The sequence below is a fragment of the Haemorhous mexicanus genome, chromosome 1, assembly GCF_027477595.1.
Source record: "Haemorhous mexicanus isolate bHaeMex1 chromosome 1, bHaeMex1.pri, whole genome shotgun sequence".
NCBI classification, from domain to species: domain Eukaryota; kingdom Metazoa; phylum Chordata; class Aves; order Passeriformes; family Fringillidae; genus Haemorhous; species Haemorhous mexicanus.
In genome coordinates this window covers 31,813,698-31,840,163 of record NC_082341.1, presented here as the reverse complement: position 1 = coordinate 31,840,163, position 26,466 = coordinate 31,813,698, and the positions used below count along the sequence as shown (strand labels likewise).

General features: G+C 40.6%; 1 protein-coding gene across 6 annotated transcripts in view; it reads left to right on the top strand.

Moving 5' to 3' along the window:
- The window catches only part of RAPGEF5 (Rap guanine nucleotide exchange factor 5), a 230,533-nt gene that overhangs the window by 129,460 nt on the left and 74,607 nt on the right, over positions 1-26,466 (top strand). For 5 of the 6 annotated variants that reach the window (XM_059844686.1, XM_059844697.1, XM_059844675.1 and 2 more), the window contains 2 exons: positions 7,822-7,898; positions 13,133-13,258. In XM_059844686.1, the coding sequence (XP_059700669.1) occupies positions 7,822-7,898; positions 13,133-13,258 (203 nt within the window). Of the gene's footprint in view, positions 1-7,821; positions 7,899-13,120; positions 13,259-26,466 lie in introns of those variants that run through there. The other variant, XM_059844728.1, reaches the window with a different exon arrangement.

The window sequence follows — 26,466 nt, the reverse complement described above, 5'->3', positions numbered from 1 at the left end:
GCGCCTTAATGGTGATCAGCAAGACTAAATCCACATCTGCCAGCCTCCTTTTTTACCACAGTGGCTTTGCTCTGTTTAGATTGCAGATACCTACCCTTGCTGTTATCTGTTCCTTTTGATAAACTCTGAAATGAGAGGAAATGCTCTTGCATCATTTTCTGGAGTCCTGTTTCCTATTTGAGATTTGAGAAATGGCTTGTAGCACTAGGACCCTTGGGAACTTTTTTTTCTGCATGGAAACTAATCAGAATAATGAGTTCCCTCTGTGCAAATTCAATATTAGTTCTACACCTAAGGTCAAGCAGAAGTTAATGACTATTTTTTAAGTACAGAAGTCAGTTATGAGACCAACATTACATTTCACACTTTTGTAATTGTAAAATAAAATGCTGGAGTAATTTATGTTAAATTGATTTAGACTACAAAGCATAAATATCATAGCATCCCAGAATAGGGTTTGAGAGAAAATGGCATCGTTGTCACTTGTGCAATAGTTCATTCATTGATTTACAAGTACCTTTATTCCATCTTGTGCTTGCTGTGCTTTTTACATACAGAGGTGCTGAACAATGCTGTAAGGGGGAGCCTGTCTCTAATAATTTTTGCATTTTCTTTGTTTCTTTAATTAGCTGATTTACTCAGCTGATTGCACAGCTGTCTGGGCAACACCCCCCCAGGGGTCTGCCAACTGTTTCAGAGATATGTAATGTACTCAGTGAAGGGAAATCTGTATGGTAATTTGCATGTATATGTGCAGAAGTAGTAGGAAGGAATAAGAAAGCTCAAAGGCAATTTTTGTATTGCTAATAAAAGGAAACATGGTAAGGATGAGCTTAAAAAGCTTTCTCTTTTCAGTAATTTCTGAGAAAAGATTACTCTTTCATGGTAAATAAGGAACCAATTCTCAGTTGGAAGGTTTTGTTCCTGGGATTATTGCTCTCTTACAAGCAGCTTTTGGGGATTTCGGATATACTCAGTGCTTGTTAGTTTTCCCCTTTGGTTTGGAAAAAGAACTTGGAAAATGCAGGAACGTGCATGAGGATGTGGTCTGGTCTAAAATGGTCCCCAAATCCAAGCTTTGCAGTGCATTTACTGGCTGTTCATCTTCTTTTCCATTGCTCAGCACTAGTGCTCTACATAGCCTAGAGGATCTGGCTTTTAGTTTCCCCAGTGGTGTCAGTATGAGCTGTTCATTTTTTTCCACTCTGATAAATTAATAAGCATCAGCAAACATTATAACACTGTCAAACAGCTCAGAGCTGCCATAGTAACCAACCTCTCTAGAGCTCGCTGTATACCCTCCACAAAGAACAACAAGGGATATCACAAGTTCCATTGTTCAAAATAACAGTAAAGTTTTCAAAAATAATGAAATTAGCTTAGTTATGTGATTAAAAAAAGTAAAATTGGGGGTTGTGTTTTTTCTTAAAAGCTTCATGCCAGCAACTTCCATTGGAAAAAAACCCCCAAAACAAAACAAAAAACAGCCCCAAAAAATTCCAGAAGAGAAACAAACATTTGGAATATAAGAAGAATCTAGAAGTTGTGAGCTTCTCAGAAGCTGACAATAAATCAACTGGTGCAGGCTGCTGGCAGTTCTGGAGCCTTCTCCCCGGGGAATATTCTTGCAGTTTCCTGAGGTCTTGTTGGTTTGACAGGGACAAAGAAACTCCCACAACAGGCTATAACCATCCAGCAGGGATGAGGCAGTGAAAGTCTGCTGGCTTGTCAAATAAACTAAGTCCCTGTGTTCAGAAGTCTCTTTAACTCTTCCAAGGTGGGAATATGTCTCCTATCTGTAGACAGCACGTAGGTGCTGGAGACATATTCCATTTTACTTACTGGCTAGATGAAAGAGATTCATACATGAATTGTGATCACAGAGTACTGAAAGGACTGAAATCATACAAAGGGCAGACTAGTTTGATGTTCTAGGATGTTAGCAGGGTAAAGAACAATACTAAATAATAAATTAATGTCTGCATTTGAAATGAAGGAGAATCTCTGAGTTCATAAGCCATGTAGCCTAAGGGGTGACCGAGCTTTGAATGGCAAGCAGAGCTACCTCTGGCAGGGCTGTGGGGGCAGTGAAATCCCCATGCAGCCTGTGCAGTCCCGGGTGAGCCTGGCAGTGTTTGTGCAGCTGGAATCCCCCACGCTCGGCTGCTACTGAGGCTGTGCCGGAGGGTTTGCAGCAGGCTAAGCGAGTTTGGTCTTAGGAGCAGCCTAGGGCAGTGCAGGAGTGTGTCTGCTGAAGGTGGTTGATGGGCTCTTATCCCCAAAAATCAGGCAGTCCTGTCCCCAGAGATGGATTTCACAGCAAGCTCAAGGGCTGCAGCTGGAGTTGTGTGGTACAAAGAGTCTGGGAGCAGCATTACCTTCAGGGGTGTCCTGTCCCCCGGCCTGCTGCCTGGGTGTTCTGTTCTAAGCCAGGTTAGTGGTAATCCTTTGCCAATCCACAAATCCAAATGCCTTATGGCAGAACAGAGGGAGAACAGTCAGCACAGGGGTGGGGGACAGCCAGCAGTGATGGGAAGCTAAACTGGAATGGCCATGTGGGTGCCACCCAGAGCCAGCTGCTTACAGATGGGCATGTCCTTACCTCTTGTTCAGCAGCAAAATGGTTAACTGTGATGGCAGTCCTTTCTTAAGCATTTAAATAATTAGCTTTCACAGTTAACACTCTAATAAGCCAAAGGAGGAAGTTCACACCTCTCCTGGTGTTATTGTTCCAGCCTGGCTGGCTGCAGCAGCGGAATGACTGCTGGTGCCTTGGTTTGTGTTGAGAAGGTTATCTTTGCAGCCAGAAGGGGTAGAAAGAAGAAATTTCATTTATAGAAAAGGAAGAAAGCACAATAAAGCAAAGCCTCTGGGAAGATTACAACGCTGTGTGTTCCAGGAGTTGCTTTATGTGTGGATTTTTTTAAACTGTCCTTCCCACTTTCAGTTGGGCAAATGATTCTGCAATATTGAACAAGACAAAGCATTAGAATGAAATAATGTGCTTTTAATATTATGTGACTTTTAAAAATCATACTCATCACATGTAATTAATGTAATTAATTACCTTCAAGTTTGTGGCATAAAGAAGAGTGTGTCATGGAGGCACTGCTCTGTGGGTAACCTCGGCAGATTCTTCCATGGACGGGGAAGGTTTGTAGTGCTGCTGGTGCCTGTTGTTACCCTCAGTGGGTGCCAGCCTGTATAGCTAAGGTGACCCCTTTAGCCTGTGTGTTGTGTTCCTTGATGCTGGAAAGACAAATCCCTTCCAATGCCTTCAATCTCCACTAAACTTTGTGGCACGGCTCTAAAAGCAGGGGGAGCAGGGTTGGCTGGTTCCAGCACGAGCAATGGTTGTGCTCCCTTGCCTTTCACACCCCCGTGTGATGGCTGATTCTGCTGGAGTTGCAGGTACAAAATGATTTCTTTCGGTTTCTTATTTCTTGATTATTTTTTTCTGCTGATTTAATGATCTGAAATGGAATTACTGAAAGACAAACCTCTCCCCCACAAGAGTTCTCTGTCCTCACAAAAGTTTACAGAAGAATCTACTAGCACAATCTCAGCTCTGCTCTGTGGGGCCACAGGGAAGTCAGATCAGATGATGGCCTTTGTGATCCTCAAGTGACCATAAAACATCAAAATCCTGAGTTCCCCAGACTAATTTGCAAATGGACATATTTGAACTGCACATTAGCAAGCTAATGCTCATTTGACTTTTTTTTTTTTTCATTCATGGTGACCTTTCCTCCAAAGGAGAAATGCTGCAGGTAGAAAAGGGAATTGATCACTCTACATTTGTTTGTATTTTTTTTTCCTGTCTCATGTGTCAAGCCTGAACCCAAACATAACATTAAAAGGATACATATAGATCAGAGTAACCTACCTTTGCCTTTCCCTTTTATTGCTGCTTTGTAGAACATGCTGGGATATTTGTATCAGGGAGCAAAGCTGGATTTATGGTGCTGGAGAAGGAAATGTTTGGCTCAGCTCCAAAGTTCACAACTTTGTATATACAATTCCAGAATCAGCATTTGCCTGGGAAATACTTTCCCATCCCACCCTAAGCTTCCTCTTGCTTTTCCTATGGTTGAATTTGCAATGTCAATTTTTTTAAATCAAAAAAATAAATGGCCAGCTAACAGTAAGTAGGAAATTATCCTTGAATTCTTATATTTTGTGACAGAACTTGTATTGCTTGCACAGTAACCCATGAGAGCAGTGCCTGGGCCATTTCAAGGAATCTCCATGAGTGGTTATGGGGTTAGGAGGCATACTGTGTCCAAAAATACTGCAATCAGTTTCTAACATGTATGTGATGGCCCTCAGTACCATAAATCTAAAGATACAAGAATATTTTAAGAAATATGTGGGTTTTCTCTGTTTTATAGACAAAACACATAGTAATATTTTCCTACAGAAACCAAGAAAATATAATTATAGGTTGTTGCTTGTATGTGTGGCCACTTCAGCCTTCAAGGAACTGTGTTCTTGTGATGGGAAAAAGGTATGAGATGGTGTGATTCCTTGAGTGTTGCTCCCTGAGTGAAGTTAAATGGTTTACTTGTGGCTGGTCCTTATGGATTTGGATAAGAGGCAAAGAGGACAAAAAAATCAAGTTTGTGATGGAAATTTAGTGAAAAAGAGGTCAAAGGCTCCTTCTCTCCCAAGAGAGCTGCAAGAACGTCAGTGTGAGGTCTGTTGTTTTTCTTTTTCCTTTAAGAAAATATTTACTGCTTCTTTTCTACATTCCTTACACAGTCTAAACAACATTGAAGCCAAGGAGAGCTGGGTCTGGATGATAAACTTATTGAGGTTTTTTGGAGCTGAGTTGTGAAATTGCTGGTATAAAAACTTTTTCTTCATTTTAATTTTTTTAAGCCATTCACTTAGAGTGCACTTAAACTGCGGCAATTTTCTCATCATCTTTAAAATTGCTCATGCTAAAATCATCCAACACTCAAGGATAGCTATACTCATTGTGGGTTGTGGACATGCACCCTCTCTCTCTTCCCCTTTGTGTCAGGTAAGAGATCTTGCTGCCCTCAGTTCTGGGTGTTTGCTGCTTGTCACTCTCTCCCTGGCCAGACACCATCCTCTCACCTGCCCGCCCAGCCAGGTCAGCCAGAGGTGCTGCTCCCTGAATGTCTGCCTGCTCACTTTGGTTGAAGGTGCTCTGGGGTGTTTGCCCTGGCACTGGGCAGGGGAGGGGACACTAGTAAATGAGGCCTGTGACAAGAAGCCAGTTGGCAGGCACTAACCTTTTCCCCTGGCACAGCTGTTTGTGGAGCTCCCATCTGCTCAGGACTGTGGAAAAGCTGGCTGGATCAATGTAAATCACTTAAACCTCGACTCATGGCCGTGTTACCAGCAAGGTGCCACTCCTCTAAATGCCATGATTAATAGCCAGGGTCTGGGGGGATATTTTGCCCATGAGTGCCTACAGCAAACTGATTACGGAAGAAATCAGAAAATTGAAAGGAGAATTGGGGAAACGTTCTGCTAACACAGACTTAACAATTTGAGAAATTGCTCAAACTACCGATTTTTAGCATTTGGTAATGCCTTCAGGCATTGCAGCATTCCTGTCTCAGGCAGGTTGTTCTGTAGGGGTCAACAAATCAATGTCCTGAATGCTTCATGTCTCGCACAGTGGCAGTGGGTAGAACAGGGTCATGCACCTGTGGGACTGTGCTAGAGGATGAGGCAGCTCTTGGGGAGGAAGGCTGGGAGATGGGTTACACAGACTGCACAGACCCCCCAACCTGGCTGGATAAAGTAGGTTGCCTTTAGAAACCCTGCCCTGCACTGGAAAAGCAGGAGTCACACATGGCTGCTCCTGCCATCCCTCTCATTGCTGGGTCATTATGTTCTTCCTTTTCCAGGCTGGGGCAAAGATATGCCACAATATCCCAGGAGTGTTTTGCTTTTGCCTAGCTTTAAATATGCTGGGATCTGATGCCCATTATACATGCTGTCTGTTGCAGCTATAGTCTGACCCCGTGTTCTCAGTATTCACCTTGCATTTCAGAGGTTTGCTGGTAAAGTGATGCCTGCAAACCCAATGGTGAAGATTTATGTCAGAAATCTGATAATGGATTTTAAAAGATCCTGTAATGGAATAAACTGTATTGACAGGATGACTTATTTCCCCTTTTATAATTACATTTTTATTACCTTTTTTTTTTTTTTTTTTTGATAACATAACTGTGGGGAAGAAACAAAATTATATCCTATAGCAATATCAGCAGCAATCCTGCCATAAGAAAAAATAAATCCATACAATTTATTTTAGAGGTCAAGAACAGTCCAAAGTTACTTTTCTTTTAAGTTGCTGCTAGATGCTGCCTAAATGTTAGGCTGTTTTTTGTCTACAGCAGACCCAGAGCACCCAACTGGACCTCTTGGCTCACGTTAGGTGTATGAGCTTGGCCATGGTACCCTGGTTATGTCTGGAGGTTATTCAGGCTGAGGATTGCATAGGTGAGGGAAGGTGGTACTGCTACCTGCCAGCCCTTCTCCTGCTCCCTTTGCTCATCAATCAAATCCTGGGCTGCCTCAGCTCGCAGACATAGTTTTAAAGCAACACAGGACTGGTGATCCTTTCCTGAACACACTGTGCTCTGGGCTGTGGCTGTTCAGATGCAGCCTGATGAGCAGCTCAGGTACACGGGGGCGAAGGAGAGAGGAGATGGGCAGGAGGAAGCACACCAGCTCAGCCCTCCCACCCATCCATCAAAGCCATGAGCCACGAGGTGTTTTTCAGGAAATAGATATGACAGCTCTGCTGCTTCTAGGACAATTCTGGTGTCACAAATGCTGTGGCTAAACCAGGAAATCACCCAATATGTACTCAAGATCAACATATGTGAGTGTGGTTCTTCTAAGGTGATGTGTGCAGTATAAGGTAAAGTCACCTAGCACGCGTTTTGTTGGGTCTGACTCTCCCAAGCACACATTTCAGAACATCTGAGAGCTCAATGTCCCACCAAAATACAGCAGGTGACTGTGCTGACTGACAGGGTAGTTTGGGGTATAGATAGTAAAACTGTCTATAGATGAAGCTGTTTGCAATACAGAAATCTGAGGTGCTCTTTCACGAGAGGTTCCTTGTTTCTTTAGCTGGATAAACTCCTAGCTCTGGTTTTGACCATGCAGGGGATTGAACAAGTTTGATACAAACCTTTAAAGTCTAGCAAAACTTGCTTGTTTTAAGTGATTTAAGTAATGTTAATTGGGTGAGGTTGCGGGTTTCTTCTATTTGCCAGCAGCAAAGAACTTCTGATAAAACATCTCCTGCTACCATTTATTTCTGGAGATGATTTTCATAGCTAGTGGTGCTGTTTGTTAAGATTGACATCACTTTGCTTACAAAGAATTTTCCAAGTCTGAGGTGAGGGATAAATCTTCTTATTTTGTTTAGTCTGACCTGACCTTCTGCAATATAATGGAAGAAGAGGGAGACCTTATTTTTTTTATTGCTTAGGAGTCATGATATCTTGTTACAGTGTATGGAAAAGTGGAGTTCCTTTAAATATCATTGTTTTATCAGCACAAACAGTAGCATGTCTATAACTATTTAGTACTGGATTTTACTGCATGGGGAAAATTAAAGTGTGCTGTATTTAGCATTTTTCCAAACCCAATAAGGTGTGCTTTATAGGATCTGCCCAAAACCACTCCAGGGGTTTACTAGAATGCTAAAGTTTAAGCATTCCTTGCATGGTCATCCTATTTTATCCAAAGTGGGTCATGCCACTTTGCTGCTTTTTGTGATTTAAATCTGCCTGCTTCCAATATATTCCTATTTCTTATTTTTAGCAATTCATCAAAATGAAGAAAACAGCAGTCAAGAAATAAGAGGACTAGAAGATCTCAAGGATACCTCTGATGCACAGGTACATATGCAAGATTAATGGAGTCTTGGGAATGTTTCCAGATCTGCAAGCTGAGGAACTGCTTTCAATAGCTCTGGGAAATGGATTTTCCTCGATGTTCTGTGCAGGGAGCATGTAGGAGGGGAGCAAGTCTGCTGGATCTCATCTTATGTGACTATTTAGAATAAGATTGATGATTATTCTGGGAATTAATCCCATGATGTTGCAATTGGACAGCATTCTTCAGCTATCTTTCTGCTCCTTTTAGATAATACACATAGCATATACCAGATGTGAAAGTAAAATGAGATGTGTTTTAGGAGGCAAGGGCATATGACATTTTGATTGAATTTTAATCACTGTAAGTAGACATGCAATGAAATAGGGATACTTATTAGTCACTCAAGTGCAAGCAACAACCTTCTTCTTTTTTTCCCTAACTGCCCTCATTTACAACCAAAGCACACTTCTGGATATTGCTCAGAAGAAACTAAACTGCCTTTAGAGTATTTTATTTTGTGGGACTGCTTACCCTTTTTAATTCAGTGAATCTTTTTAGATTAATCTGCAATTCATTCAGTCATTCCATTCATGCATTCAAGCTGTGCGAGTGTAACTGTATTGCTCATTGTACTGGTACTGATTATTGCTTTTAATTTAAAATTTATTTTTCCCAGTCTTGACAGGTTTTTTCTCCTCCTATTTCTCTTGCAAATGTTATGTTCCCCACCAGTTGCCACCTTTTCTCTTTCCCCTATATGCAGCTTGCAGTTCCTGCCTCTGATTTATCTCCCTAACATCTTGCCAAACGGAAAAATCGTGTGCAAGAAAGATGGGATTTATGCTGATGTCTGTGAGCAAGCCTAGCTGAAAGGGTACAAGCCATGTAGCCAAGAGTGCATTACAGAGATATAGGAAGGACCCAAGGGGAAACACTGACCTCACTGCACAAAAATTTGGATTTCTCTTTTTTCATTGGATTTTTTGGGGGGGAGGGGAAGGATTTGATGTCTTCTCAGTTCTACTTAGTTGCTGTAGTTATTAGTTTTTTGAAAATGTTTGTTCCTATTTATGACATAGACAATGCACATGCAAAGCTCCTATGTAGCCAGTTAATAAGATCATCCTGAAATAATTATAAAAGCCCATAAAAATTTATTATTGGGGTATTGATTCACCCAGATTTTAATGGACTGGAAACCAGCTTCTAAAATTTGAAAGAATATGAAACACATTTAAAATTGTACAATTATTAAATGAACAGTTAACAAAAGTGTTCATGTGCTCAGCTGGGAGGAAAGCAGGAGTGTTATCAAAGAGTGTTTGCTCCAGTTTGTTAGCACCATAAAAATGACATCCAGTGAAGGCCAAATTTGTTTGAGTTGGCATTAAAGGAGTGAATGATATTTTTCATTCTAGTGGAACTGTGCATAACTGGAGCAAAGCAAGGCATCCTGTCTTTTGAGGCAGTGGCACATGGTTTTAAGTTTTCACGTTGATTAAAGGTGAAGCCAGTAATAATTATATTTTTTCACCAGCAACAGAAAGAGAGAGAGGTACGGTGAAAGAAACAAACCACCACAAACCTTCTGTTAATAGAATTGAAGGGTGTGGTGCCTGCTCTAAACAGTGCTCTGTGGGAGAGAGGCTTGATTTATACTTGAGTTAGTTGACAAAACTGGTAGAAGTGTGGAAAAAATCTACCAAGGGGATTTTCAAAAGCAAACGTTGTAAACAATGTAAATTATGTAAATAAAAGATCCCATCTTGTCTTCCTAAGGAAGTGTTAATTCACCTCTGTGTCATTGCTAGGTGCTCATTTATGACCTATGCAGAAGGAATATTTTCCAATGGATATGCTGAAACAGAAAGTATGTTGTCAGCATCTTCCTCTTTCTGTCCTCAGTAGGGACTGATTTGCTTTCATTTCCACTAAACTTTTAAAAATTTCATTTCAAATATTACATAAACACACTTAATTATAGTATTTTTGAGCAATGACTGGTAGTAAAGCTTTACTATAAGGTGCATTCTTTTATCATCCATTAAGGTAAAGCCAGTTAAACGATGCAACTTTTTGATTTTCACCTTCACATATGTTAACAATTGTATCTGTTTTGGTCTACACAAACTAGAGATCTAAGCACAAACAAGGGTTTTTGAGAATGTGAATTGAATTTTGCCTGCACAAAATGAAAACCAAAATTGTGCTTTGCAACTAGGTTGACTTGCCTTTACCCTTTAGTCTAACAGCTTCCAAAGTATTGCCTGAAAATTAAATTTGTACTGAGAAGTGAAGAAGACCAGTAATTGGTGACTGTCAGCATTTTCCTAATCAGGTTTCAGAAGCTGTCATCAATTAATTATTTAATTGACCTGGATGTTTTCTTACAGGTATTTAACAGAAGGATTTGTACTGAAAAGTCAGTATAGGTGAGGAAACTAGAACTAAAAGTAAAGGATTAATAGTTTTTTTTCTTAGTTATGAAAAAACAGGTTTAGCCTTTTGTGTTTCAAGTGCATTCTTTACTCCCAGAGCTAAACATATGCAGTTAATTTAATAATACCTTAACCCTCCCAGAAATTTTTTGTCCTCTGGAGACCCAATTAAATAAGAATTTTTTTTCATATTCTCTGCAACTGTTTAAATGAAAGAACTGTGACAGGAGGAGGGGACATGTTAAAACGTATATTTCTACTTGGTAGTTGCTGTAGGTCATGGAAAACCTTCTCTGGACACATCCTGGTTCCAGCCAGGACAGGGTCAGTTTTTGCAATAGCCAGGACCCAGAGGTTATTCTATACCGCCTCACATCACTGGTGGGGGCAGGGGAAGGGATTCTCTTCCAGGCTGGGATATTGTGGAGAAGGGATTAGTTGGATATTGTCTGTTGTCAAGGGGTTTCCACGTGAATCATTCCTTATTTGTACCCTATATATCATTATTATATCTGCTGTTACTGTTTGTTTTCTTATCTCATTGCTGTTTTCAGTAAATTGTTCTTGTCTCAACCTGTGATCTTTACCTTTTGTGCCTCCAATTCCCGTCTTCAGCTACACAAAGGAGAAGGGTGAGGGAGCAAAGGTGACTTATTTAGTCTCAGTGGGAGCACTAAACTGGGGAGTGCCATTCCTGAACCAGGACAGCACAACAGGGAGGTACAAAAAGTGCCTCCGCAGTACTAAGAGCCCAAATCCAGAGAGAGTCAAAATCTTTACCATCCTGAAGTCCTAGTAGGTGATAACCTTTTGGAGTTGTCCTTAGCCTATATTACACTGATGTAATACTCTGCTAGAAGCATCCTGCAGCCATGAAATAAGCAGGCTTGATTTAGTTGATGTCCCCAAGTGCTCACAGTGCTGGAAGTGCAGACATCAGGCCTCCCAACTCTTAGGTTCCCTGTGCAAATTACTGGAGAAAGAGGAGAATATTAGGAAACAACTGATCTGAAGATTTTTAAATGTCTACTGTAGATTGAAAAGAAAAAAAAAAAAATCTCTTCCTAAATACCCCTTTTTTCTCTATTGATTAAACAAGCCTGGACGACTAGTTCACTATATTCTTCGACATTTGATAAAATCAGTCTTGCTGCTGATCTGCAGGGGATAAGAGTGTGTCAGAACTGGTTTATAAACTAATGTCTTTGATTTAGAAGATAAGGGACACTGAACTCATGGACTATGTAAGGAATTTGAGATTAGGCAATGTAATTCCTTAAATTCTCAGTGGATTTCTGACCTTCAAACCATGGAGTAGGCTCTTTATGTAGGGAAGCTGGGTTCCTCAGGAGGCTGGGCTCAGGAGGAGCACAGGACTTTCAAGGGAGAGGCTGTATCTAAAATCCTTTATTCATCAGAGCAGGAGTGTCTAATGCAGATTTGTGAGATGTCTTCATCCCGACTGGAAGAATGTAGGCATGTACAAATTTCTTTCAATAAGCTGGATAAAGATGACTCTAGATTTGGCCATGGAGCCCATTTTTTCTCATCAGCCTTCAAGATCTTATTCATAAAGTGGATTTGTTTTCTTCTTCAGCTGAAGAAATCATTACCCTTACTTGTTGGTTGGAGAAACCAGCAGGGTGTAGGATGATTTGGGTGGGCACTCTCACACCTTCATCTGTCATGGACCAAGGCCTTGCTCAAGGCCAAGGGATTGGACCCTGCAGGGTTAACAAATCAGGGCATCCCTAGTTTTGGGCCTGACTCACAAGATATGTTGTGAATTCTGGAGTAGGTAGTAATTTAGTTAAACTCAAGATGAACAGTAGAAAGAAAACTGTGAAGGAAGTTCAGCAGAAAAATGTTTATTTGCAGATTGCCTCTGAAGTCATATAGCCATATCATAGGTATGCCACATGATGGGCCCTCCCAAGGCATCTGCTGCTCCCATCAGGAAACATCTGGGCTAACAAAATCTGTGTGGTATCATTGCCCCAGGTCTCAGTTATGCAGAGGCAATGTCCATAACCAAATCATGGACAGTGATATCAGCCACTGACTTTGCAAGGAGCAGTTTAGACCTTATCAGCTAACTTCGCAACTAGTCTCTACTGTGCCTGTGTGCAAGCATGAATCCATCTTTTTATATGTATCTATCTGGCATTTTTAGAAAACAACCATTTTGGCAAAACACTATCATCATAGCTTGAATAACAGCATTAGCCAAAAAAATAGTTCTAACATAGCTTTTAAAGCAAATATAATTTCCTTCCCTAAACAAAATCTAGAGATACAGATTTGATATTTACGGAATAAATAACTGTGGCACAACTGTGTTTTAACTCCTGAGTCTTGCATATGTGAAAAATGGTTGGAGTGGGAGCAGAGGGAGTTGTAGACTGTTATTTTTAGGAGTGCCTTGTGTTGCACTTCATTCTTTTTCCAGGGCTGTTCCTGGCTAACTTTCCCATGAGTTTTTAACCTCTTGCTCTGTTCTCTTATGTAACAGGAAACAGGCTGACAGGAACAAATAAAACACAGCATATCTGATAGTTGCACTCAGAGGAGAGGTTGATTTAGTTAGCCCTGCCTTCTTTCCTCCAGAGCAGATGCATTTGGAGATTCAGATGTGCTTCTGTTCCTCTCCAGTTGTTTCCCGGGAAGCAGTGACTTGTTTGTGCTCAGCAAGTGGCACCGAAGTACCGCAAATATGAGAAAACAAATGCATTTCTTTTAAGTTTGAAATTTGTGGTGGTGTCATGTCCTGGGATTGTGGATTTAAGTATCTGTTTGCTCTTTCTCCCACCCTTAAGGCAGGAGTTTTATGCAAGCTTCAGGGAAGAGATGACATCGGACGGATTGAGCTGGTCCAAAAGCTGGCGAGAGAGAACTGCCAGTTTTTGCAGGCGGATAGAAGAGCACTGGAGAAGGCAGAACAAGTAAGACATTTCTTATTTGGGTTTTTTGTTTCTTTTGGGTAGGGGAGGGAGATTTAGGTCACAAAACTGAAATAGCAAAGCTGATGGTCAGAATCCAGGGCACACATTAGTCATGGAGCTGTAGCTGCTCTCCTCTGGCATTTACATTTCTCTGAAGTGCGTTCAGGTCAATAATTGTCAACACACTCAAATTATTATGTTGTCATTAACTGTCAGATGCTGTTATTAATATCTTATATTAGGATATAGCAGATGATTTCAGGACGCTTTTTACCAAATTGTTGGGTTTTACTGTGTATTTAAATAATGTATAAGGCAAATGAATGCTTCAGCTACTCTAAATTATCTTAAAATTACTTTTCTGCAGGCGTATGTGGATGCAAGTATTGGCTGAAATCTTTCAGCATGAATTAAAGAGAATGGTCTGGATAGGGAGTTCAGCAATTTGTGTTTTTTTCTTTTAAATTTTGTTTTCAATCGAAAGTTACACTGAAGAAAGCAGCGTTCTGTTTAATGCTTCTGAAAAGCACTTATTCAGATGTTAATAACTGGACTGAAAATTCACAGAAACTTGACTGCTTTCCTTATAGCACAATATCTCCTAATTTTGTTCTCCTAGTAAAGACTTCTATTCTGATTGCATATTCATCAAAAGGTGCATAGGATAATAATTGCAAGAAACAACAAAAACCCCACCTAGTCTTCATGTGTCTTGCCGTTATGTATATGCAATTTATTTCATTTTCTGCTCACTGGACAGTAGAAAAAAGATTGTACTTTAGAAAAGAAATACTTTTCAGCTCATCTGCAAGTTCATTCCTACAGAAATAAGGCTGTACAGAGGAAAAGAGCATGATTAAGTGTTTTTTCAGAGCTTCATGCTGTTCTGTTTGGTAGTGTAGAGGGTCTGGTCTGGTGTAGTTAGATGTGTAATTGTATCAGTAAGTGTGCAGAAGGGAGGAGGGCAATTGGCAAGGTCTAATTACCCAAGATAAAATTGTTTCTCAGCTGACCCTCTAGCAATGGATGTCTGGGAAAATTTCTATGTATCTTTAAACTGTAACCACAAAGCACAATTAAAAGTTGAAGTGTTCAAGCAAACAAGATTTTAAACAGGGGCAGATTTCTATTGTTTTCTATTTCAGGATTTGGAAACAAGATTACAGATGTGTGAGCATAGATGAGAGGGGGATGTTGGGACTGTTAGTCAAAAAATTCAGTGGATATTTTTGCTGCTACTCTGGTCATTGGGCGCTGTGGAGTCAGCTGCAGCTCTGTAGCTGCACAGATTACAGTACAGTTCCAAAAATGGAAAGGAAAACAGCACTCAGCTTTTCTTCTCCTTTTGAAAAGTATGGTACTTAACAGTTGCTGCTATTTAGGAGATGAGTGACTTCAGTTTAGCAGGAGCTCAAGCAATTTGCTCATACCCATCCTGAGCAGCATAACACAGCAATTACTGCTCTCAGACAAGGATATGCCTTTAGACCTTTAGGACATGCTTTTGAAGGTGACAGCAAAGAGAAATGTTGCCAGAGACACTGCAGACTCCCAGGTCATTCCTCATGTGCCCTTTTTTTCTGGGTGGGGAATGTCCTACAGCTAGTGCTGGCAATAATAAATCATGGTGTGCTTCTTCCCTCTGTTGTGCACTTTGCTGGTTGTTGTAGGGCGGGTCCAGGCAGCCCATGCCCAGATATTAGAGACACCTAAAGTCCTTCTTGTGGGTGTGTCTGATAAGCCCCCAGCTAGACTACTGACTTCATTAGGAACAGTCACCAAGAGGGCACCCTGAACATGGGCAAGGTTTGTCGTAGCTTCTCAGTTTAGCTGACTCCGGTAACTTTCACTGGAAAAAATGCACACATTGCCATGGCAGGGCAGTGGGTTGCATATGTTCAGGAAGCCATGAGCTTCCATCCCTTCCTCTCCCTCCCTTCCTTCTGTGTGCTCTGAGAGCTGAGCTGGTGCACGTGCAGGTGACAGGATTTGACTGGCTGGGCAGGGTTCACTGCTCCAGGCAGATATTCCCCCTCTTCTCCAAGGAGAAAAGCAGGAGGCTGAATTGTAGTGAGTAAATTATAGTGAATACTGTTTGGATCCAGGATTTCAGCCCTTCCCATCTCATCCTGCTGCTACAAAAGTGATGGCAGATTCATTGGCATTGGCTTACTCTCCAGTCCCTTGGGCTCACTGCAAATGTTAGAGGAACAACATGTTCAGGGCGTGGTATCCTTATTACATGTAGCATGCCCATATTTCTTTTTTTTTTTTTTTTTTTTTTTTTAAAGCATAGCTTATTTTACACTGCTTTCTTTGTAACACAGGGTGATGGGCACTCAGTGCAGGATAAAATGGAGATGCTCTGTGCATTTTCCACAGGACCCTCGTTTCTCAGCAAGTATCCCAGCCATAAAGCTTTCACCAGCTTTCCCTCCTGGGGAGCTGAAACTGGGCTTTCTTGGATGATCTGCCTTCCTCAAAGGAATGGCATGCAGTCTGTAAATGAGAGGCCTGAACACTCTGCCAGGCTGTGCTCCCTGCCCTTGGAGGGCCTGCTATGCAGGCTGGCCTCCTGGCAGCTCAGCTCAAAGCCGAAATGCAGCTGGCTTGCAGGGCTATATGTTTATCAGCCTGGACCAGTGTCACTGTTAAAAGCTGGGACTTTATAACCTGCCTGGAAGTTAAGCTGCTCTTTCCAAAATGGCCAATGGGAAATTTTGCCTGAAGCAGAGTTCTCTAGTTTGTTCTCCTCTAAGAGTATGAAAAAAAACCCAAAACCCCAACTTGAACTTGGAGTTAGAATTGTGCATATGCATAATTCCTCTCTACATGTACTGTGTCCCAGGCATGTGATGGGAAATGGAGTTGTGGCTCTTCCTTTTGTGTTATACCCACCATGTTTCTAAAGCAGGTCTCTTCAGATAAGTACAGCCTCACAAGGGTTTCCAGCATTAACAGCAAATATAAATGCATTATAATTGAGCTCTGATGATTCCTGTGCTTTCCTGTAAAGAAAAGTTCTCAGCCTAATCAAAGAATTTGGTCCTGATTTGGTAGCCCGATAACTCTTTCCTGTGCAGTAAATGAGGTGTGGAGTGTGATAGGGAGCTAGACTGATTGGCTGGGAGGACTGGTAAACTCTCCTGTCATTCAAATAAATAGTCACCATCTTCATCTGAGTTTGAGTACAGAAGTTAATGACTCACTCAAAGAAAATAGATGACACGTGGATGCAGAAGAGGTTTTTTGGCAGATAAAGTACCTAAAGGTGTTCTTTGAGGTGTGGTGTTGGGAGTTTGTGGTCCACAAGGAATAGGTGAAGCAAGGACTGGTTTGGGTTGCTAGTTCAGGAGATGAAATATAATTTTTTTTTTCCCAGAAAAAGCAGATGGTCGGGAAGAGAGAATGTTAATGACAGCTGGCTGGCTCACTGGAAGAAAGCTTGGTTTGGAACTAGTGGGTGGGAGAAGGGATTCCTTTAGTCTGGCTGAGTTCTGGAGGGTGTAAAATTGGGATACATATATATCTAGATCTGTAAGATGATTTGTACTAAATCAGAAAGTGCATACTGCTTTTTCACATTTATGGTCTGAATGAAAAAAGAGCTTTGAATAACTCATAATTTAACAAAGTTCTGTGTTCAGTTTATGTGAGCTGCTAAATTGATTTTGACACTGGAAGCTGACAGTGACCAGGTTAGATTGGTGTATTGGAACTGGTGTTCCATGGTAGCACACAGTGCCAACTTCTTCTCTGGTAAATATAGTGTTTGAAAAGTGCTCCAACCATAACGGTGCTCACAGACTTGTAGAGAAAAACAAAAACTAACAGTGATTTTTTTTCCCCACTCCCTCTTCCTAATGTGTTAAAATAAGGTGTTTAATGAAGGCACTGAACAGTAGGTATGTGTTAAGTTCTCTAAAACTTCAGCTTTGCTAATGAGTAGAAAGTAAATAGAACTAAAGAAGCTTCTACATAGGCAGATAAGCTTCTTCTCTGTGATTTTGCATTCCTACAATGTATTGATAAATAAATAAAATGAAATTATTGTCTAAAAGACACAAATTATTTTAATATCAAATGTGGTATAGCATAAAAAAACTATGCAAGCTTGCAGTTCTAATTTTATCATTACATGCAAATCATACTCATAAGCCTAGGGAAATGTGAAACTGGATATTTGTATTTTTATGTAATTTAAATATTTCATTTCCTTAAAAAAATTGTTTTGACAGAAAATAGATGAAAAATCTGTATTGAAATATTCAGCTATAGAGCAAGCCTGCTTTTTGGAGAGGTTTTCTTCTTATTAGCATTAATTATAATATAGAAAGCAAGCTGTGTGTGTAAAGCCACTTGAAGTCATTTATCATGTCTTTTTTTTCCCCTCTAGCATACATTTGAGATGCATTGAAGGCATATTAGCACTAAACCATAGTTTTTGAAATTCCTTTAGTCAACTATAACTCGAATAATGCCTTTGTAATAGATGTAAAAATGTGTTGTACAGTATTTCCAGCTATTATTTCAATGAAGTGTTGCACTCATTAAGAAAATCATGTCTGTTTATAGCGTCATTGTTTAAGTAAAATTGTAAAAGGGCTTTTCCCCTCAGCAAGTGGAGAGAATATGATAGATTATAGTATCAGTTTCATAGTCAGATCAACTGAATAAGATGTTCATAAACTGACAGTAATGTTCCAAGGAGGTTCTTACAGTACTTTGCTGCGTCAGGAGGAAGGAAAACATTTCCTAAATCCACCCTGTAATCTCTTTACACATTAATCTATGTATTACTTAGAATTAAATGCTGTTTAAAAGAATATAAGTACTGCAGCTTGGGTGTATTGATTCTGTGACTTAATTCAAGATGAAAGAGATATATTATATGAGGCAGGTATGTTTTCAGAAGGACAACAGATACTGAGGAGCAGTTCTGTTAATTTACTGGGTACTAACTTTTGTGATCAGTGCTCTCATTAGGAAGACAGATGATTTGCTCATTGAAGCAGGTTAGTGGTTGAGCTGAAGCTGTTAAAAGGCTTACAACAGAAGATTAATGATTTAGAGCCTTGGGTTGTATAGATTACTCATGGCTGAGGAGTTTCATAAGGAAATTCCAGCCGTGACACACCGGGGGTATTTTTAGGGTGCCCAGCTGGACACCTGCGAGGAGACAAGAATGAATGCCAGGACATGTCCAGAGCTGCAGTTTTGGTTAGCTTGACAAAGCTGTGGCATTGGGCTGATGTACTACTGGATTGACAGTCAGTAACCCCCAATGGAAAAATATCCTTTAAAACATTGACATCAAATGATGTCTGAATACAGCCAGTGACTGAAATCTGTGCATTGCTTTCTAAAAACATCATTTTGTTGTGTCTGCTCTGTTTGGGACAGATCTGTAAGGTAGCTTGTAGGTTTACTGCTTTTGGCTCTTGGCAGCTGCTCTGCATCTCTTGCAGAGCTGTGGGTCAAGTGGTCATAACAACTATAACACAGCTTTGCAAAAACTTTCATGGCTTGAATACCTATGAGGTGGTACAGATGTCTAAAGTCATCTAAACAGAATGGACTTGGCATGTCAGCACAGGAGTTTGCTGTTTCTCTTTATACCTCTTGGACCTGCCAGCACTAGCAAGGAGAGCTGTACCAGGGTAACCTGATAGTTTGCAATTTTGATTTAGTCTTCAATTACAAGCCAAGAAAAAATGAATCTCTCAATGAGATTGTCAGTATATACCTCCTTGTTGAGCAAGAATAAGTAATTAGGAGTTAGGTACATGTTTGCTATGGAGGTAACCTGAAGTTCAAGTCTCTGGTCTGAATCAGGGGAAAGAGGGAGTGGAATCTAGTTCTGTCATGTTCTGGAGAGAATGTCCTATTCCAGATGCTCAATTTTTCATCTGCTGGAATGAATGCATAGCTCCAGGTGATCACCTGTTTTTCATAAGCCAACCTCTTTATCTTCTGAGAAGAAAAGGTTTCTGCAGGTCCTAGGCTTTTTTCTTTTCTTTCTTTTTTTCTTTTTTTTTTCACTTTTATTCTTTTTTTTCTTTTTTCTTTTTTTTTTCTTTTTTTTTTTTTCCAGTATGGAATGGGCACCTTTTTGAAAAGGCATCTTTTTGAAATGGAAAAAGTTTGCCAGAGATAAGGATCCTCCTGTTCAGATGTAGGACTGGGCTCATTTTCATGCTCATTTCAGTCTTTTGCAGCACTTTAAAAATAATGATAGAATTATTTTTATTTACTATATACTTTTAAGAGGACTTCTTATTGCTTTTTTTGAGTCTATTTAATGTGGCCAGAGTTTTGGAGGAGAACATCCTCATGCCAGGAGTGCAAAAGAGTGGTGCCATTATGTGATCCTTCTCCTTATAAAAAAAGGTACTTGAGTCATGCTTGTGCTCCCATGATATATTGTGAGCATAGTATGGGAACACATTGAATAGAAACCTCACTATTTTCCTTTAAGTCAAGTTACATGTTCCCACAATACTTTCTTTCCTCCAGATGCTCATCTTAGTGTTTAAAAGAAAAGAAAGCCTAATTTTCTTCTCTTTGATTTATTCTGCTGCATTATACTACTTTGTATAGGAGGAAATTCCACATACACATTTTGCACGCTGAGCCTTCTTTAGAGTGGAATGGTGACTCATTCTTGTGTGGGACAATGACTTAGGTCCTGAGCTGAAAGGGGTATAAAGGGCACATGGTATTTAGCAGACTAAAACCTGGGAGACAGGACTTTAAATTTTTATTTTTGACTCTGTTTGTTAATTAATAAATGACCTTCTTCAAATCTCAACACTTTTCTGCACCTTTGTTTACCCAGGTATAAAATGAAGTGTTAAACATGTGGGACCTTGAGGGGTGCCATAAAACTTGCAGTAGTTAATGAATGTTAGGGAATTGCTTTGGGATCCTTGAGACTTGGTTCGGGAATCCCAAGGAAGCTGGAAGTGGGTTGAAATGTTGATGGCCAGGGGGAAATTTTTTAAAAATCCTGAGCATAGCTGAGGTGAGGCCAAACATTTGCAGTCCCTACGCAGCCTCTGGGTCCTTGGGCATTGTTTCAGGGGCTGTGCTGCCCCAAACATCTGTCCCCAGTCCTGGGCTGGCCCAGGCAGTGCTGCTTTTTGAAGTGACACAGGGAATAATGAAGCTGAAAAATACAATGAATACACCTTCCTTTGTGGGGTTATTTTCCAACCAGATTGGTTCCCCTCATGTTATGGGGACACAGATATGGGGTGAGAATGAGATGGTGTCAGGGATGACCTGTGCTGGTGAGAGCTACTCTGCTGCTCCTGGTGAAACACAGCCATTCTCTTTAATTCCCCAAAGTCTTGTAACTTATCCAATCCAGAAAGTGGACTGGGTCAAATGAAATGTCCTTGCATTTTTTTTTTTTTGTTTGGCAGTATTTTAATCTAGATCTTGTGTTTCACCAAGTGGCTTCATGAAGACACACATGCACACAGAAGGGGGTGAGTGATGAACGGGGGTCAACATCCAGGAGCAGGGAGAGGACAGGAGTGTTGTTTCTCATGGGCTGCAGGACTACACAGCTCTGGTGGTATCAAGACTGAAAGCATGGCTCCTTGGTCCTGCCTTTGCTCCATTTACTCACATGAAGAAGTAGAGAAACTCTCTGAGAGCTGCAAACTGCAGGTTGTCACTGTCCCCTACTTCTGTGTTTCTCTCTGGATTTTGAATCACTAACCTGCTTATGTTTCTAGACTGTCCAAAGGCTTACAGAATTAATCTTGTCATATTCTCCTTTTGGAGAAGTAGAAATTACCAGTTTATTAGTTCAAAGCATCTGCTCTTTTGTGTTCTGACATTAAATTGTCCCTTTCTCCATGTGACAAATACATTTGATGACATTCTGAATGTTCTTTTCTCCATTTTCCTGATTTATGACATCAATAAATTCCCAGTTATGCTGATAATAAAGTGGATGTATCCTGCCATCTATGTCTGTACAGTTACTATCACCCTTTTTCTGGGAACTCTGAATAACAAAGGTGTCTGGATCTCTCTGTTAAGTTAGGGAATTTGTTTCCTAAATTCAAGAAGATAAAAAAGAAAAGTTGAGAATGCTTTCAATATGTACTGTGCAAATTTAGGTCAGAAATTTTAAGCAGTTTCTAAATTTCAGGAAGAGTAATTTTGTCTTTCACATTTCAGTGGTGCAGAACTTTTAAGTAATCCATGGTTTTACCAGACTTTTCTGTTGGAATTTAAACCAATCCTCGTTTTGGCTCATGGTCTAGACCTGGCTGAAAAGAAATACCCAAGATAACTGGAAAGCTTTTTGATAAGCTAGAAACCGATGGCTGTCTGCCACAGCTTCCTCTTTGGAAGTTGTCTGGGATTCTGAAGTCTGCCCAGAGATCAGAGTAATGTAAAAAGGATTCAGTGCTTTAGGTATCCATTTTTTCTCTTTTTCTTCCTGTCTGCCTGAATAAGTTCAGGAAGAACGTTCCATTTCATTGTAGTGAAGATTTGGGCCAACAAGATACCTGTCCAGAGTCATTAAACAAGTGAGCACATTTCTGCATGTCAAACTTTGCTTTGTTTCAAATAGAAACTACATTGGAGCAAATGCTGTAGTAAGATCTGGAGTCTATGCTAAGGTCAGTGTGATTCCAGTGGCAGGATGCTCTGGAGTCGATGAGGCCTGTGTCAGGACCTCACTGGAATAAATGCTGACAGCATTTGCTGGCATCTTTTCCTGCAGGCATGCTCTGGAGACCTCCTGCAACATGCCAGTGTGGAGGCAGCCTTTTCTCTATGTTCAGCTGCCTCTCCTGTGCCAGTCAGGCTATCTGCTCTGACTTTTTGGAAAAGTGGCAGCTGTAAAGTGGCTGTCTCTGCCTTCTTTGTTGAAACCACATACACAGCAGGAATGTAAGGACACTTTAACCTTGTATTTTTTTCAGGCTCCTTCCCCACCCCCCCCCCCCCACCCCCCAATATTTATTTATTTTAATCATGAAACCTCTCTAAAATCTCCCCCCAAACCTGTCCTTTTGCTAAGGCCATTCCATCACTCACTGTGCCTCCATTTTAAAATTTAATTCAGCCCCTGCTGGTGTTAATAGATCTTTTTTTGTGAGAGCAGCATATAGCCTGTAGAGTCTAAAGCTTTTGTCACACCTTAGCCATGGAAGGTGGTGGCATTTTGCAAGATGTGCTTGACACACGGCCACCTGTGGAGAATGCTGATTTGGTAGCAGTTAATACACCACTTGCATCCATTTTTCTTGGTTCTGTGTGGCAGCTCAAAGAGCAAAGGAATGAAAACCCAGGCGATTAGTAGTATTTTTGCTGACTATCTTCCTCTAAATCAAAGCAGGTATTCCCCTTTCCTTCCTCGATTAGTGTTCCTACCGCTGTGTGCAGCACCTCCTCTATTCTAATTCACAGCTCATGAAAACGAGGTCTCAAGTGCATATGCACGGATTTCATTTTAACTACCCAGTGAAAAGTTTTAATTAGGTGTTTCATGTGGAAACATGAAACAGGGTTTGAAATTAGCAGTGACCTTGCTGCCTTCCTCGAATATATTTTCTGATACTGTGTGGCAGGCAGTTCCCAGCTCTTTTTGTCACTGCCTGGAACGTGAGCATCCGAGCGGGGAGGGCTCTGACGTGTGGGAGCGGCAGCAGTTGCTGGTTGCAGGAAAAAGTACTTCAGCCTCTTTTGATGACTGGGAAAATAATAGGATGACCTAACGCAGGAAGAGCATGAATAGTGGCTGGTAATTCCTTTAACAGCTTGCTGAAGATCAAATCTGAGATGGATTTCTAGGCTCTGAACAAGGGTAAGCCCTGAACAGGGGGTGATGCTGAGCTACACAGCCCTGTTTGATCAAGAGAAGGGCCTGCAGCTCACATGCCTTTGTTGGCTGCTGTGCATCAGCTCTGTCCCCTGCCAGCCTGGCTGGTGCTGCTTTCTCACTTGGACTGAGAGCACCATCCCTCATTTCACCCCCATTTTCCCTGGGAGGTGAGGGGGTAGACCTGTGTGTTGTACCAGGAGCAGCATTCCTACCTGGTCTGGTGCTGGGAGGAACAAAGACAAGCTTGCTCTTTTTGGCAGAGCAGAAGACAAGCACAGAATGCAAATGTGCATCATCTTTTTGGTTTGGTTGCAATATCACAGTGTCTCTCCTGCTTTTAGAGGCAATAATATTTATTCAATGAAACGGCATCAGTTTAAGCCTTTTAACAAAATACTTTTATATTGCAAGTAGGGGATTATTCACCACAGGAATGTTTAAAACACATCTGTGGATACAAATACAACTGTTAAATCGATTTAGTCTTTGTAATATATGCTGTTTGGCCATATTTAGCAAGTTAATAGAGACTGGATGTGGTCAGGGTCAGAGGAGACACTAATCAGAGCTGACTGAAGTGGCCACAATTTCAGTTCTCATACGCACAGCCTGGTTGTTCCGGCTTTGAGCTAAAAACCACATACATTCAGGCCTGGGCTTCCTTGTGTGAATGGCAAATGGCTGTAAGTGTACTGACACTCTGGCTTTGTCTCCTCAGATGACAAACCTGAATCTTTTCAGTGGAATACACACATTAATTCTTTCTGTCTAAGTAACCTCTCAGTCTCTACACAGTACCTATACTGAGCTAATCATTGGGCCATATTGATTTCTTTTTGGATTCTTGGATTTTGATAAACATATGAAAAAGAAGCATGTGGCTTCTAAGCAGAACTCTGTCTGCAGTGAGTTCTTTACTCCTATTTCCCACAGGGATGGAATTAAATTAAGCTGAGTGGGATTATCCTACCTGCTTTATCATTGGCATCACAGGATTTTTCCAACAGAGTTTGAGCAGTGCCCAGTGCTGCACTGGAAAGCTATCAAATCCTGCACATTGCAGAGGATGGCCTCCTGCATCTGGGGTCTTTCTCAGGATTTCACCAAGGATGTGGCAGAATTCTTCTCCACCGAGGAATCTGCAATGTTTATGGTCCCCCAATTCTCCTTCTGTAGAGACACCTGCCTATATCTGCATGTGCTGTATATATTTATTCATTAAGCAAATTGCTAAAAGCAAAGACAATCCCTAGCAAAGACTACTTATGGAACCTCTTTTCACACTGTAGAATGAAACAGTCATTTAAACACACAGTTTCAGTCATTAACATAAAGAAGATGCTTTCTCCTGGTGACCCATCTGTTTTGATAGTCCTCTCCTTCTCTTCCTCTTTTCAGATTGCGTCAGGTTTTTGTCTAGCAGTTGTGAAAAGTTTCAACTTCCTTTTTAGTTCTTCAGATTAAAACCTGAGTCTTGGTCATCAGAAGGGGTGTTTGAGTACTCAGGACACACTGGGTGGCTGAGTGATACTATAGAAAGGTTGAAACAGATCCCTTTTTTAAGTCTGAACACCTGAGACTTGCTTGGGTGGCAGATTTTTAATGGGACACTCAAATCAGGTACTTTCTTAAAAATGGCCTCTATAAATTCTTTTTTTTTTTTTTTCTGAGTGTGAGCTATAGCTTTCATTTCCAAGGACACCTAAAAATGTGCCTCTCTTACTTCATTTTAGACTATTCCTTGTAGGAATGTATGCAGGAACTGGGGGAGCATGTTCCAGTTTTCCAGCAGAGCTGTGGGTACATCTGCTGGTTTGTGTGGGATCCACAGAGCTGCTCTGCTCTTGCACTGGGTGCCCGTATGCTCCCTGTAACTCGCCTGTTCTCACTCTCCCACCCCCAGCTGTCACACAGAAACACACATATGTATATGTGCAGTTATGACTGGCTCTTCCCTGGAGCAAAACTTAGTTTTGTACTCAGTAGGCAAAAAGGCTACAGTTTCACCACACCACTGTCCTTTGCAGCTGCTGTAGCAATGCTCTCCAGTTCTGTCTAATATTTTTACTGGTTAATCCATTGACACATACTGTTTTCATTGCAGTGACATGTAAACAGTAAATACTTGTATTAGACAAAAGCTATACAGTAAATCATGCAATAACTGTTGTTCTAAAATGCTATTAGTTTTTAATCTGTGTGATGTTCAATATGCACTAAGGATGCCCTAAGAATAAAAGAAGTAAAACAAATAGCAATTTACTCATTTAAGTATGGTAGAAGTTCACATCTTACCTGCTGTAAGAAGAAACAAAAATTCAGCATTCCAGCAGAAGTATCAAAAAAGCTGTAAAAGTTGCTTGACCATTATCTTGTCAAAATTAGCCCTAAAATCATAGGCATTTGCAATCTTCCTTGTAATTTGTTAATGCTGTAGTTTCTGGTGTTCCAGTGCTCATGTGTGTGGAAAGGATCTGCGTCAAATAGTTGGATGCCCAGCCTGCTTGAAAAAAATCCTATTGATTAAGGTCTAATAATACATCCCATCCAGAGATTCTTCATTTGGGCAATTTTGTGAATGCAGCAGAACATGCAATACCAATATGTCCTTCATCACTTTTGCTTTTGTAAGAAATAATTTGTTCCAATTATTTTACTTTTTTTTTTTCCATGCACAGGTTAAGTGCTTGCTACAGCAAAACTTCTTCACTTTCTTACCTTAGACAATATATTTAATGAACTTTATCTGTATTGCCCGGTTAAGGGCAAGGAGCTAGGAACTACCTCTAAATAGACTAGAGCTTTTATGGAAATGAAAGCACCAAAGAGTTGCTTCATCATGGGAAATCACTGCCAAATGCCGTGTGAGCTCTTGCTCTCCTGGCAGACACAATGTAGAGAAACATTTTCATTTTTAGCATCTTGACATTCAACTTTTTGACTTCTAATGCTTTACCACTTTTTAGCATATGAATATTTTCCATTAAAATGTGTTGTTATGAATTTACTTGTATTGAAATAACAAATGAGATATTATAGAGATATAGATAATTAGAAACTTAGATCATGCTGTACAGAAGCATTTTAATAAGATAAATGAAAACCTGCATTTTATTTTTAGCACAGTCTAATATTTAATAAGCTAAAGCTTAAAATCTGATGAATTGGCAATGATTTTGTGATTTGATATTCAGAAAGAATGTGCCCTGAATACCAAATGAGTGAAAGTTGCTGTGGAATATCATTGCTGCATTTTTTACTTTGACCTTGAGAACTGAGTTGGTTTAGTGTTTTCACACTGCTAACCTTGAAACACAGTAATTGGAAAAACAGTGCTGAAGGTTAACAGTGCTTT